This window comes from Lynx canadensis, chromosome D1, assembly GCF_007474595.2.
Source record: "Lynx canadensis isolate LIC74 chromosome D1, mLynCan4.pri.v2, whole genome shotgun sequence".
Classification (NCBI taxonomy): Eukaryota; Metazoa; Chordata; class Mammalia; order Carnivora; family Felidae; genus Lynx; species Lynx canadensis.
The window spans coordinates 98,550,948-98,566,097 of record NC_044312.2 but is presented as its reverse complement, the minus strand read 5'-3'; the positions used below and the strand labels follow the sequence as shown (position 1 = coordinate 98,566,097).

At 36.1% G+C, this 15,150-nt stretch overlaps 1 protein-coding gene across 11 annotated transcripts in view; it reads left to right on the top strand.

Moving 5' to 3' along the window:
- Positions 1–15,150, top strand: part of PHF21A (PHD finger protein 21A) — a 197,393-nt gene that overhangs the window by 37,269 nt on the left and 144,974 nt on the right. For 7 of the 11 annotated variants that reach the window (XM_030332116.1, XM_030332115.1, XM_030332109.1 and 4 more), the window contains 2 exons: positions 4,040–4,072; positions 6,373–6,459. In XM_030332116.1, the coding sequence (XP_030187976.1) occupies positions 4,040–4,072; positions 6,373–6,459 (120 nt within the window). The remainder of the gene's footprint in view (positions 1–4,039; positions 4,073–6,372; positions 6,460–15,150) is intronic. The other 4 variants (XM_030332113.2, XM_030332117.1, XM_030332112.1 and 1 more) reach the window with 1 other exon arrangement.

Here is a 15,150-nt window from a genome sequence, read left to right as displayed (position 1 = left end):
ATTTTCTAAAGGTGTTTTTCCTAGGTATAGTTTCTCTTGTTTTACCTGAATAGTTTAAGGTTAACTTCTGAAATTGTTGGTAACACACCTGGGGGGTTTGATAACTACTAAATTTGCACGTTGCTTAGATTAAGGTGGATGAGAATTTACAGGAAAGCTTCAAAGGCATACACACACACACACACACACACACACACACACAGAGTCTCTGTGTGTTCAGAATCCCTGCTGCTGCTTTGGATCTGTTAAACTCTTGCTCAGCAGTAGTCTTACAGTTTGCTGTGTACAGGTGGGCTTTTCTGTGTGAAGAGTGTTTTGTTTTATGGTAATTGTAAGAAATTTAGTATATAATAAGTTATGCACATTTTATTTCATTTGGCCTTGCTTCTGTTAGTAATTGGGAATAAAAATCTGTTTATAAAAATAAGTTTGTCTTTTTCCCAGGTTGTAAGTATTTTAACCAAGAGGTGTGTGGAATACTTAATTTGGCTGAATGGAAAATGACAACAGTTAAATTCACAATTTGTTCACAGCTTACATCGTCACAGAGGAAATTTCTGGAGAACAATAATCAATCTGAAATTTGTATGGATCAAAGATATTTAATAAAGTTGTACATGATTTTAGGAGATATTCCTCCTCTCAAGAAACAAATTGAACTAAATCACTAAAAATGAGAATTCTTAAATATTATTGGGGCACCTGGGGGGTGCCTCAGTGGCTCAGTTGGTTAAGCATCCTACTTTGGCTCAGGTCATGATCTCACAGTTCATGGGTTCAAGCCACATGTCAGGCTGTGTGCTGACAACTTGGAACCTGGAGCCTGTTTCGGATTCTGTGTCTTCCTCTCTCCCTGCCCCCCCCCCGCTTGTGCTCTGTCTCTCTCTCTCTCAAAAAAAATAAACATTAATTAAAAAATTACATATTATTTTGTTTTATATTTTCCATTCAAGCATAGCATTTTATGAAAATTAAAATTATGAAAAAATTTAATGTTTTTTGTTTTAAAATCTAATTTAATTTGTTGGCCCAAAAGGGATATATATAATATTCTTCTGAAAGTTATCCCAGTGTCCTAATATTTACATCGCCTATTTCCCCTTATATTTAACTATTTTTTAGCATAAATCAGAGCTTTTATAGTCATCCTTAATTATTACATATTTTGTTTGTACAATAATAATCATTTATATGTTGATGGCTAATATTTTTAACTTATATACTTACAAAACATTTTCACTGTAATTACATTTGGAATATTATTTTGGGAAAAAATTAAGTATTAACAGTAAATACAAGTGACCTGTCTTGTTTGTAAATCTGATGTTGTTATTCTGGTTGGGCATGTGTTAAGCTCCATGATCACTGATCATGACGAGTTCGGGAATGCCAGAAATGACATCAAAGTAGGCACTGGCTATTAGGCTGAGGCCAGAGCCAGGTCATATATTTGACTAAATGCCGGAGCAAAAGCCACCCCTTTTGTATTTTCAGTAAGGGATGGAATTAGGGCTGAAATGGAGTTTACTGGATAGACGCACGTTAGGAAAATATTGCTGTGGTAGACGTATATTTTTGTTCTTTATGGACAGGGAGATGGCTAAGAAACTAGCAATGTACACATGGTTGATGTGGAGTAAATGTTTAAATCATAATGGTTTGTGATGGGCATCTCATCTCTTTTGAGAAATTGCCTTTTGATTATTCTCACACAGATTTGATAGAAGCCGTATTTGAACTTTTGGAGTATTTACTTTACATGAAACGGAGAATAGTATAAAGCAGAGGTTAGCAAACTTTTTCTGTAAAGGGCCACATAGTAAAATTTTTTATACTTTGCGAGTCATTTATGGTCTCTGTCACTACTCTGCTGCTGTACAGACAATGCAGTGTCCCAATAAACTTTATTTATAAAAACAGGTGGTAGGCAGAATTTGCCTATGGGCTGTAGTTTATGCTCACCTTTGGCATAAAGTCTGTTCTCATAAAAATTGCTGCATTCTTGCAAAAGAAAGTAGCTTAACGTTGATAACACGGTGTCAGCTTAAAGTCACTAGGGATTTGGATGGTCTAGTTAAGTTGCCCAGCTTGTCCTGACCTGCCTCTGATTATCTCAAATGCAGCTTGACTACTTATAGATAGAAAAATTGGTTTATTTATTTCCTCCAAGAATGAGGGCTTAATGTGGTTATCAGTCGGTTTTTAAGTTCCAGTGTCATGGAAGAAAACCTTTTTTTTTTGGCTTTAAAAAGGCAACTTTAGTGTAGTAGCCAACTCTCTAGTAATTAAGGTAAAAAAAAACAAAACCAAGGACCTTTTTCATTGAAGAGTGTGGCTACCCTTGAGGCTGCACTGGCAAAAATGTGTATGTATAAGGCATGTTTCAGTTTCACTGAACTCTTAGAATGTGTGTTATTACTGTTTTGTAGATTAAGGCCAGGATGTAGAAGAGTTACTACTGTCACATATGAAGTAGAATATAGTAACATATACCTTCTGTTGCCAACCTCGGCTATCCAGAATGTATCTTAGTACCTGAAGTAAGACTCTTGACCGTCTACAGTAAATATTAGAAGTCACTCACGAGAGAGTATACATTTTACTCAAGGGGCATTTCTTAAGCTATTACAACCTATTCGATCATCTTAGAATTAGTTCATTGAGCATATCACACAGCAGATCATAAGTAGCAAATTTGAGTTGGGGTTCAAGGGCTCTTGGAGGAGACATAATAATATTAGCAAGATTTGCTAGCTAACTCCTTGGCATTACAGAGTAGACTGAAAGGGGTGCCTGGCTGGCTCAGTCAGTAGAGCATACAACTCTTGATCTCAGGGTTGTGAGTCCAAGCCCCAGGTTGGGAGTGGAGCCTACTTTAAAAAAAAAAAAAAGTAGACTAAAAAACTAAAGTGCAGACCTGAGAACTCCTTAAATCATAGCAGTGAGGGGCCTTTATTGTAAGGACCTATTGTGTTGTTTATGGAATAGTATACTAATTGATATAATCATGCCTGTATCAATAAAAGCTGACTTTTGTTTCTATTTAAGAAGGCAGATTAAGTACATATTTTAGAAATATTTTATGACTAAAAAATGTAAAAGTACCTTGTCACTCAAAGAGAGGGACAGATTTTTTAGTTACATGAAAAATTCACTTAGGGAACAGCTTATTCCCAGATACTTTTAGGAATCAGCCTGTTATTTTTTTATCCTTCAAATTCTTCTCTCCCCGGGTATTGTTACCTTTGGGCAGTGATGCTTTTAGAGGTTGGGTTAGGTCAACAGACATCCATTTTTCTTTCCTTTTCATTTATTTGGACTTCTGCTTTCCTAAGTAAAGGTCTTTCTCGTTAAGTATTCTGGTAGCACTCTCCTTTCCAGAGGAACCCAGGTAGGTACAGTTTTGTCTTGTTCCTTCACTTCCTTACTTTTAAATAAATACTGAGCATCACTGCTCCACTTAGTACACCCCCCGCCCCCCCCCAGAGGATAGTGGCAAAGTCGAATCTGACACTAGGCTCCTTTTGTGGTTAAGAACCAAACCAACAGACTTGCCAAATCTGTACTTTGCTGTATACAAACAGGCCTGTTTTGTTATGGAAGCAGCTTCTTTCCAGGCCTTTCAGGACTCTAAACAATGACAACATTTTAAAAGGATGTTTGGCTTTTGGAACATCCAGCTTGCTTAAATTGCTTTTTGAAAGCCCCCATCCCCCACTACATCTCCAGTTTTGTTAAAAGCAGGAGGTTTTCATTTCAAACTGGTAGTTTTATATATGTATAATATAATATATTAATATGTTATTAATATATAGCAATATAATATGTTAATATAACATAATATATTAATATTATATATATGAGGAAGAGTATCTCATTAACCTTTTATATGGATTATAGACGCTTTTGGTCTATTCTGATTGCATGTTTTTCATTTTTTTGTGTGGACTTAAAACTTTAGATTTTGGGGGCCAAGTCTGATTAGCCATAGTGGGTTAATAGGGAAGACTAATGGCTCTTTTTCTCTCTTTATCACCAGAAACTGGTTGCTCAAATGAAGCAGGATCCACAGGTAAAATACTACTTTTATTTTTTTTAATTTTTAAATTAAAATAATTTAAAATAAAGTAACCATAACATACTAAAATACAGACCAGCACTTAAGTTCTAAAAACTATCTCATCTCTGACAGCAATTATTTTTAGCATATTGGTTTTCATGTCATAACGGTTGAGAAAAATCCAGTCATTCTATTATAGTGTAGCTATTATCATTTCATCTTTGTTTCATCATCACTTTATATTAATTGCTTTGAGTATTTGGGAGAAAAATTGAGAGTTAATACTCTTCATGTAGCTTAAATTCTATTTCCATAAGCATACTTATTTAGATTCAGAGTTTATGAGGCTTTCTGTAGTCTCCGAATTATTGTATATGGTCCAGAACCATTCTCATCTTGTCATAGTTTATAGTACAGAACACTTAAATACTTAACTCTATGGCTAAATAATTTCAGAATAATTTTTAAAAATCTTAAAAAAAATTTTTATCTTTGAAAGAGCCCTTAAAGAGGGTTTTAAAAGTACCTTATGTAACAATCCCGCAGATCGTACCTTCTTTCTAAATTCTCATAGGAGTTTTTGACTTAGGCATTTTATTCTCTGTCCCTGAAGAGAAATCTTCCTCAAATGTTATCTGGTCTTTAGGGTGCCCGAGTGGCTCAGTTGGTTAAGCACCCAACTCTTGATCTCACCTTAGGTCTTGATCTCAGCTCAGGTCTTGATCTTAGGGTCAAGAGTTCAAGCCCCATGTTGGGCTCTGTGCTGGGTGTGAAGCCTACTTTAAAATAAAAAAGTTATCTTGTCTTTGATGATTATATTTATTGTTCAGGAAGTGTCTCCTTTGCAGCCGTTGTTAGTGGGTCATAAGTTTGGAGAGTATCAGACCCTCAGGATTTGTTTACCCATAATCTGTTTACAGAACACTTAGATCCATTATATATATATGTAAATATATCTATATATATATGTAGATATTTTTAACTTGTTAAACATACCATACACGCCTTATTGTAAAATTAAGAAAATAAGTTCTTGGTTGAAGAATGGTACTGAAACAGATTGATTTTTGGAAGTGGGAAATATATCCATTTCTACAAAAATTTAGCAGCCGGTGGCCTGTCGTGTTTTAACATAATCCATTGACTTTGAGAGCTAGCGTTGATAGCCCATACTTAACTCCTGTTTGACAGTCCAACTTCTTTGAGAAGCTTTTCCATCTTTATTTATTTTTTAAAGTATGTAAAAATTTAAATTAGATTTAGAGAATCAAGAGGCAGTAGACCTTAGATAAATAGTCTCTTTTATATTTAATATGGTAACCTACATTGTCAGCAACTGAAATATTATTAGAAAATATTAGCATTTCTGATATAGCTGGTGGTCCTGTAACAGAGCAGTCTTAGAGAATCTGAGGGGGGCAGAAAGTTGTTGAACAATCTTATGAGTGATCTCGTTAGAGAAGCTTTATATCAAATACACTTATAAAAAAGACAACATAGAGTAAACATAAGGGGGGGAGAGGATGTATGCCCTGACCCTGGCAGAAGACCAAGCAGGGGTGAATTGAAAGAAAGCGTACAAAACAATGAAGAAAAATTAGTCTTTTATTGGAGTGATATTTAGTCTGTTAGTAGGCTGTCCTTCTACATTAAGCATTTGAAAATTTTAATTTTGGATTTTTTTTCCCCACTTGAATAGAAAGCAAGCATGTGCAGTGTGTATCTCATCTAAAATAGTATTCCTTTTTGATTCCTAGAATTTTAGAACTGAGAAAATACCCTTGTAGTCAGCGTGTTAATTTGAATGATGTAGTGTTAAGGCAGGTGCAGCACTGACAGCTTTTCAAACCTAGGCTAAAATAACACATGTGCTCTATGAAATAAGAGAGAGGGCAAGTGGAGGAAAAACTCTTATCTTTATTGATAATACCGTTAAGCATGCGGTGTATGCATACTTACAACTTCCATTTTCCTGCTTTTGTCTGATTAGCGAAGCTTTAGGTTTTTAGTCAACTGATACTTTCTATAAAGAATAACAATATTTCAATAGAAAGGAGTACTATTACTGTGCAAGATGCTAAAGTATAAAACTTCTTGTAGTTTGAAACAATTGCAAAGAAACTGCCCCTGTTCCAGTGCTAGGAGCTACATTTAGGATTTGTCCATTAGGATTTCGGTGGTAGCATGACTGCAGTTTAATGCATGGCAAAGTTGATTGGCTAAATGCTTAAGATTGCTTCTTCATTTGTAATACAGTGTGCATAAGTCTTCTTGCTACTATTCTGTTAACAAATGAAATATCTTTCTCACAGATATTTTTTCTTTCCAATCAGAATGCTGATTTAAAGAAACAGCTTCATGAACTCCAAGCCAAAATCACAGCTTTGAGTGAGAAACAGGTAGGGGAAAAAGGAGGGGGGGCATATTTTTAACATTGTGTTCTAAAGATATGTCTGCTCGAGGCTTCTAGGAGAACTGCTATTTTTCCTCATGTGTGAAAATAAGTGTGGGCAGCCAGACTCAGTTTTAATTTTGTTTGAGCTCTGTTTATCTATTTTTATTTTTGGTTGAAATCAGCGTCTAGAGTATCCCATGGGTATATGTTACTGGCAAATATCTAAAAGCAATGTGCAGGCTGCTGTTAACTGTGTTAATTAAACTCTATAGCTTACCCATAGGGGAAAGAGGTAAAGAAAGTTAGTGGGAGTACGTGATAGAGAACCTTGTAGTTACTGGATGTGTCTTGTTAACCCGTTTTAAGGGCTTGAAATGACATTTAACTTACTGTGGAGAAAATGGTTGTAAATAAATTACTCTAATTGTAGGTCTCCTATTCTCATTATCATCATACCTTTATATTCTTCTTTATTAGATAGTGACCTATTATGTAAAAAAAAACGTCGGCGGAACCTTGTTAGATTTATTTATATAAAAAGCAAGAGAAGAGCATCTTGCTTTTTTTCCCCAGGACACCTGGAAAGTGTTCTTTGGGATTTCTTGTGTAATGACCTCTCCTTCACCAATTCAGGCAGCTCCTGCCACCAGGTGGAGTGTGACAATTGATAGAGCTCTAAGTAAACGTCCGTGGTGTTCCGACAAAGCATTTGTGTTCTTATTCCTTCTCCACCACCCTCCCTCTGGTGAAAAGGAGCAGTTTTCTGTCTTGGAGTAGGTGACCGTGTGTGAACCAAAAGGATGAGGTGATTTGCAAATCGATAGTTCCTGCTAGTGACATGTTACTGAAGATTTTTGACTGAATAGTTCTCAATAATTGATTTTTGTGTGGTTTTTTAAACTTTTATTTCGTGAAATAATAGTAATAAGAGTAATTTACTCTTGGAGATTTCTGATTGTGTTTGTATTGTGTGTTCTAAGGGGCGAAAGAAATTTTGAGAACTATGTGGAACAGATACGAGTCACTAATGGTTCAGAACAGAATCTTTATCCAGGCTGCGTGAACGATGGCTTTTTTTCTCCCCACTCCTGTTCTTGTGCTTCTGCGTTTCCCCATCTTGTCTTCTCCAGAGACAGGAGGTATTTTAGATTAGGGAATTGCCAAGCTAAAATTGGGAGGAGGTAGCATGGTAGAGAACAATTTGTAAGGAAAAAATATAAACAGAGTTCGTTAGTATGTATTTGGCTCTGAAAGCGATTCAGTTCTCTAAAGTCAAAATGATGTGTGTTAGTGAAAGTGTTCTAGCTTTGGAATTCTGTTAGCACTGAGCCGCCTTATAGTTTCAGGGTTAGTTTGACAAGATGCCAATGAATGACTCACTTTTGCTGAAAAATGCACGTGTTCCAGCAGGGAAAGAAGGTGAGAACTGATTAGTGGAGTAGGGAGTGGGGGATGTTGTCACAAAGTTAAGACAACCTAAGGCTACATTTGGGGAAAATGGGGCAATTGAAAAATTGTATTTATTTGAAATTTTTCTTTGTCAGAATTGATGTAAAGATTTGGTTTATTTTTGTATCTTTTTATTCTTTAATTTCTTTTTCCTACTAGGGGCCTCACTTAACAGAAAATTGCAACCATTTATGTTTATATTCAGTAAGACATTTCGTCAAGTGGCAGACTCTGTCATCTGAACGAAGTTTGAGTTTTAGAAATTAGAATTTTAAAAAATGGGCCTGGCATCAGGAAAATCTTAGGTATAAAAGTAAAGAGAACAGAGTTAGAAGCTAAAATGCAATCTTGGCAATTTTTAAAAATTTGCTTAACTCTTAAAACAACCTTTTTGATAGAACAGAAAACATAACATTTTTAGGTAAGCTAGTTCTTGAAGGAAGCACAGCAATAAAGTTCAAAAGCTGGTCCTTCTTCAGACTTATTTCCGACACAAAACATTGATAATTAGTTTAAAATAGTTTTATTTTACAGCAGATGCCTGATGTTGAATGCCTAGCATTTTTCTTTTCCTTCTTAAAAGATCTACTTAAGCCTCTGGCAAAACACTGATTTGCCTTTTACTTTAATAACTAAAATCTGAATTACCTTACATAACAACTATTTTAATTTAATATTAATTTTTTTTTGGTTGTGAGAGAAATGCTAAATATAGCAAAGTTCAAAGAGTGCTATATTCCAGAATTAACAACTATTAATCCTTTGTCATTATTTGTTCTTATTTTTTTATCTGCATGCACTTCTCTGCAGTCATTTTTTTCTATATCCACTTGAAAACTTAATTTACACAAGAAATAGATGCATACATTCTTTTTTTTTTTTTTTTGCTGTATTAAAAAAAAACCAAAACATTGCAGATAGTCATTAATTCTTACGGTGGGCACTTACTAGTTCTTATTTGTTATTGCTACCTCAATCTTTGGTACTTTTTCAGTTTCCTCCTCAAGACTAATTGTGAAATGTTATGCTCCATTTGGGAAAATACGCTTTTTAGTGAGCATCTCTCATGACTAAAACTCAGTGAACTTCATTGAGTTCTTGGTTAGAAAGTTCCAGTGTTTTCAAACTGCACCTTGAGATTTCTGAATAAACTCTCCATTGCAGATTTTGAAGTCAGCCCCTTGACCCGCAGGGCTTTAATTTGCGGTTGATAGTTTTAACTCAGGAAATCTCCTGACTTGATTGGCTAAACAAATTATATGTTATGGAACCATTAAAAGTCATGGTTTCAAGAATATGTTAATGATCCAGAGAGTGCTCGTGATAAAGCAAGTGAAAAACACATCAGCTTCCTGTGCATTACAGTCCTGTTTTTTAGTGTGTTGTATGTATATATATGTATGGAGGCATGTAAATACATGGAAAACAGTGTCATGAAACGTTGGGAGGTGATGAATTTACGGGTAGTTTATTTTTTCTTTGTAGTCTTAGTATATTTGCTTTATTCTCCACAATGAATATGTTTTCTTTTTATAACCAGAAATAGACAAGAAACATTATTTTAAAAAATTTTAACACCAAACTTTTGTCTGTTTCAGGGAGAGTTAGCGTTTAAATACCTAATGACATTCTCCTCATGGTATATGAACCACTCTAATCAGAGAATCCAGCTATTTCAAACACAAGTAATACTGAAGTGTGGAAGCAACTATTAATTTCTTTAACAGAGTTCATTCTCATTCAGCACCCCTCCCTCCTCAGTTTGGCACGACGTGCGGTCGGTCTTTTGCTTGTCAGAATAGAGGTTCTGATATTGGAGTCCATCCATCTAGCTCCTTTACTCCTTACTCTGCTTTTATTCTGTTTCACTGTAGAAGCAGTCTTAACATCCCCAAATTTGTTGCTTGTCCCTGTGGTGACTCAGGCTTAAGTCATAGAAGTTGCGTCTTTGATTTCCCCTGCCTTGAACAGTTTGTTACCCAACCTCTCTTCACCTGGTGCTCTCCTGGCCGAGTGTTAGGTCACAGCTTAAATGTTACTGCTTCAGAGGACCTGTCCCTTAGACGCCTTCCTCCTGTCAAAATCAACTGTTTCTATTATAATCTCTTATTGAACCCTTCATTTTTCTTTCATAGCTGTGCCAGTTAGGATTAGGTTCAGCTGTGAATGACTGAAAACTAAAAATGAAAATGGCTTAAACAAGGTAGAATTTTCTTTCTCTCTTATGTAAAAGCCCTGTAGGTGTACGAGGACCGATGATAGTGGTTCCACAGTGTCAGGGAACCCAGGCTCCTCCTATTCTGTTGCTCTGCCACTCTCAGCGTGAAGCTTCCACATCATAGTCCAAAATATCAGCTCCATCTGGTGAGAAGGGGGAAAAACAACAAAAAGCAAGCCCTTTATTTTTAAGGATGCTTACTGGAAGTTGTATATACCACTTCCAATTAGCTCCCATTGGTCAGAGCTTAGTCATGCGGGCCCTGCTAGGAGCAAGGAAGGCTGGAAAGTGTAGTCTATTCCAGGCGGCCATAGGCAGATAAAATTCAGGGACTCTGGTACTGAGTAAGAAGGGGGAAAGAAACAATATTTCTGTCACAGTAGCTTATCACCATTTGTAACTACACATGTATAATAATTTTTTTTTAAATATAGATCTTCTTCAATAGACTGTTAGTTTCGAGAGGTTTTAAGGAACAGGGGTGCCTGGGTGCCTCAGTTGGTTAAGTGTCCAACTTCGGCTCAGGTCATGATCTCACGTGAGTTCAAGCCTTGCATTGGGCTCACTGCTGTCAGCTCAGAGCCTGCTTGGGATTCTCACTCTGTCCTCTCTCTCTCTGCCCCTCCTCTGCTCGTGCGCGCTCTCTCTCTCTCAATAAGTAAATAAACTTAAAAATAATTAAAAAAAAAACTGTTTTAGGGAACATGTTTGTCTTATTTACTTCTTTATTCTGAGTATAGTATTTTGTATAATATTTAGCATAAAATAATATTTAGTACAGAAAAGCATTTGTATTTCTTCAGTGAATTATTTTATCCACTTTATCTTTTTCTCTATTTTTAGATAATTTTTTAATTTTAATTTTTTATTTAAAAAACTTTTTTTTGAGAGAGCATGTCAGTGGGGGAGAGGGGCAGAGGAAGAGGGAGAGAGAGAATCTTTAAGCAGAATTTGTGGGAGCCTGCTTAAGATTCTGTCTCCCTCTTCCTCTGCCCCTCTCTCTTTCTCAAAAAAAAAAAAAATAGTCTTGCTTTTTATGCCTTTTAAACTGAAAGTTTTATGAGCATTTTACATTTTTGAGTGTTTTTTTAACATTATTTTTATGGGTTCAAATATTTAGTGGTCTAGCTAGATTATAATGTAGTTATTCCTCTAATATTTGATGATAGGATGTTTCCAGGTTTTTTGCTATTGTAAATATTGCTGTGATTGACACACTTGTGTGTGAATCTGTTTCTCTCTGACTGCTTTTAGGATAAATTCTTAGGTGTGAGATTACTGGGTGTATTTGTCAGCTATTGCTGTAATAGTTCTGCATAACAAACCAGTGTTTTTTTGAGCGGCTTACAACACACTGGGTCTGTATATCACATGGGGTATCCCTGATTTAGGCTGAGCTTGGCTGGACACATCTACTTCAGTTTGTGGGTTGGCTGGCCCTCCCTCCAGGCTGCAGGTTGGGTTAGATCTGTTCTATATGTGTTCATTCTGAGGCCTACCACAAAGGGGTGGCAACCACCTGGGGCATCCCATTTCATGGTTTATCACTGAATACAAGAAGCAGCCCAAACTACCAAAATACATTTTAAGCCTCTCCTGGCCTCAAGACTGTTGACATCTCATTAGCCAAAACAAATCATGTGGCCAAGTCCTGGAAAGCTTCATGACAGAGGGTGTGGATGTATAATTTTGTATGAATATAAAGAATTGAGAACAATAATCCATCTACCATAGTTGGTCAAAGTTAGTATAAAAGAAGTTTAGTATATTTAAAAACAACAACAGACTTTTACTACTTATTTCCAGATAGCCTCCAAAAAATGTTGTGTCAGATTAACAGCATATATGAGAGTACCTCGTTTTTCCCAGGAGATACCCTGTAGGGGGAGAAAACATATTGCTAGGAAGATGGAGTAATAGGTATCTGATACTTCTCTGGAGGTGTGTTTTTCAAGCCATTTGTCCGTGGTATAGATAATTCCATAGTATTCCTTACAAACATTGTAGTTTTAGGATTTATTTTTCTTTTACCCTTTCTCCTATTGTTCCTTTTTAAAGAGGTAGACACCTTTATAGTCTTTGGTCTTTGCTACTGGATTGTTTTTCTGCTTCTGTGTTTAAAAATTATAGTCTCTATTCCATACAGATTGCTTAACCTAATACAAGATGAAATACTTTTCTGAGTTTAATAAATAGTTGCCATTTATGAAACCATTCTCATTTTAAATTTGAACATGTTTTACTAAAATGGATTCTGAAGCCTTTGGGAGAGAAGTTTCTGTTCCTGTCATAACTAATTATGTTTCTGATGCATAGAACAACATAATTTAAGCTAAGTAGGTGATTTGAACAATGGACTGTGGGGGGGGGGGAGGTGAAACTGGGAGTTTGATTCTATTCCTGATTCTGTAACAGACTATTTTGATAGATTTTGCGTTAGTAATTTAATATGTATCCTTCCTTATTTATGGAATGCTTGGATAGTGCCTTTTAGGAATTAATGAACATGTATATCTTTTGAATGTACTGAATGTTTTTGGAGGTAAGTTCTGTTTAAATGGAAATTGTTAGCTTTAGTCATGGTGGTTAACTTCATCTCATATGGAACACCTTTACCCTTATATGTCAAGTACTCCTTTTGTTTTCAGGTACTACTTTTTTTTAAGGACTTAGAACATTTAATACAGTCATGAGTAAGCACATCAGTGTAATACATAAACTGAGACATGGACTGTGACTTAGCTATGATTATATATATAATTAATCAGTATCTGATTCAAGACTAGAATCCAGATCACTGTATGTATTCTTTGTTTAGTTATTGAGTTAATTATATTCTTAAAGTACTCTGTGGACCCTTATCAAATGTTTTTTCAAAAAGGACGTTACGCACAATAGTTACATTGCCTTTACGTGTCATTGCCTTGGAGTCAAATAGGTAAATTGGTTCTTGTTGTCTAATAATGGTAACCTGATACATGACTACCTCCAGCCTCTGATGCCAGTGACTGTAGAATGTTACCTGTTCTCATTCATAATCCAACTAGTGGCATATCACATTAAAATTTAGAGTTGTTATTTTCTTAGAGTAGAGATCCTTGAATTATGATGGGAATCTGACCTCATCTTTGTCCAAAGCTTAGGAGTTCCCTAGGGTTTAGTCAAGTTCATCCCTCCTGCACAATTATTTATGGGAAACCGTTGGTCCAGTTGTTTGTTGAGTTTCCTGCCTCTTGTGTACATAGGACATCAGCTTCTTCTCCCTGTTGTTTTTTAAACCTTCATCTTGGAGTACAGTTGTCACTGTTGCCAGGATTGTACCTAACTAATCAAGATATGATTATCTCTTTAAGATAGAGAAGCTTGATGAAGTTATTCATATTTTAATAATGCGTGCCATGTTATTATAGAACATTTTACCTCAGTGTGATGCAGGAAATAAGTAAGTTGGTGATTTCTACCAAATGCAGCAGTCTGCTTCTCTTAGTAGGTTAGGGCAATCTTCTCAGTTCGTTTAATCATTTATTTTTGATGCTGGCAAATGGAATGACTTTTTTTTTTTAAGTTTATTTATTTATTTTGAGAAAGACAGCACATGAGCAGGGTAGGGGCAGAGGCAGAGGAAGAGGGAAAATCCCAAGCAGGCTCTGTGCTGTCATTGTGGGAGCCCAGTGTGGGGCTTGATATCACAAACCATGAGATTGTGACTTAAGCTGAAATCAAGACTCAGATGCACAACTGACTGAGCCACCCAGGTGCCCCTAGAATGACTCAAAACAATTTTTTTTAATGTTTATTCATTTTTGAGAGACAGAGACAGAGTGTGAGTGGGGGAGGGGCAGAGAGAGAGAGAGAGAGAGAGAGAAAGAGAGACAGAATTCAAAGCAGGCTCCAGGTTCTGAGCTGTCAGCACAGAGCCCAACACAGGGCTCAAACCCACAAACCGTGAGATTGTGACCTGAGCCGAAGTCAGACGCTTAACTGACTGAGGCACCCAGGTGCTCCTGGAATGACTTTTTAAATTCAATTTGAGGGGTGCCTGGGTGGCTCAGTTGGTTTAAGCCTCCAACTTCAGCTCAGGTCATGATCTCACCTTTTGTGAGTTCAAGCCCCGCATTGCATGGGGCTCTCTGCTGGTAGCTCAGAGTCCACTTCAGATCCTCTGTCTCACTCTCTCTCTGCCCCTCCCCTCCTCCAGCTCTCTCTCTCTCAAAAATAAAATAAACATCTACAAATAAATAAATTTGAAATTCTTAACGCTTGTCATCAGATGTTACATTAAACTTGACACTAAACTACTAGAATCTGTTGTATTTTCCCCCTTCTTTGCTCATTTCTTAATTATCAAAGAGCATTTGCCTCAAGCAGTGAAAGTCTAGTCAAAGTCCAAGCTTGTGGAACTTTTCCCAAACTCTGTATTTAGGGACTCTTTACTTTGACTCTTTGAAGAATATTAAGCTAACTTTTGACTGGTAGGATGTTGTGCACAACAAATGCTTATTTAACGGCCTTTGTCAGCATAATTCTGACTTCATTATTCTATATTAGGAAATTAATTTGTGCTTTTAAATATTCTATTCCTTTCAATTTATTCCCTTCTCCCTAGGATCTGTGTTTTTTTTTTTGTTTTTTTTTTCAAACAAAATCTTAGAATCTCTATCATTCTAAGATTCTGACTCTTCTGTTTATTGTGCACACATTCATTGTGACTTTTCTATAGCGAAAAGCATGGTACCAGGTCCACGGACGGTACAAAGAATGAAAATCTTGCAAATTACATATCCGATAAAGGGTTAGTATCTGAAACACATAAACAACTTATAAAACTCAGCACCAAAAAAACAAATAATCCAATTAGAAAATGGACAGAAGACACGAACAGACATTTCTCCAAAGAAGACATCCAGGTGACCAACAGACACATGAGAAGATGCTCAACATCACTCATCAGGGAAAAGCAAATCAAAACCACAGTGAGATAGCACCTCCCATCTGTCAAAATGTCTAAAATCAAAAACTCAAGAAACT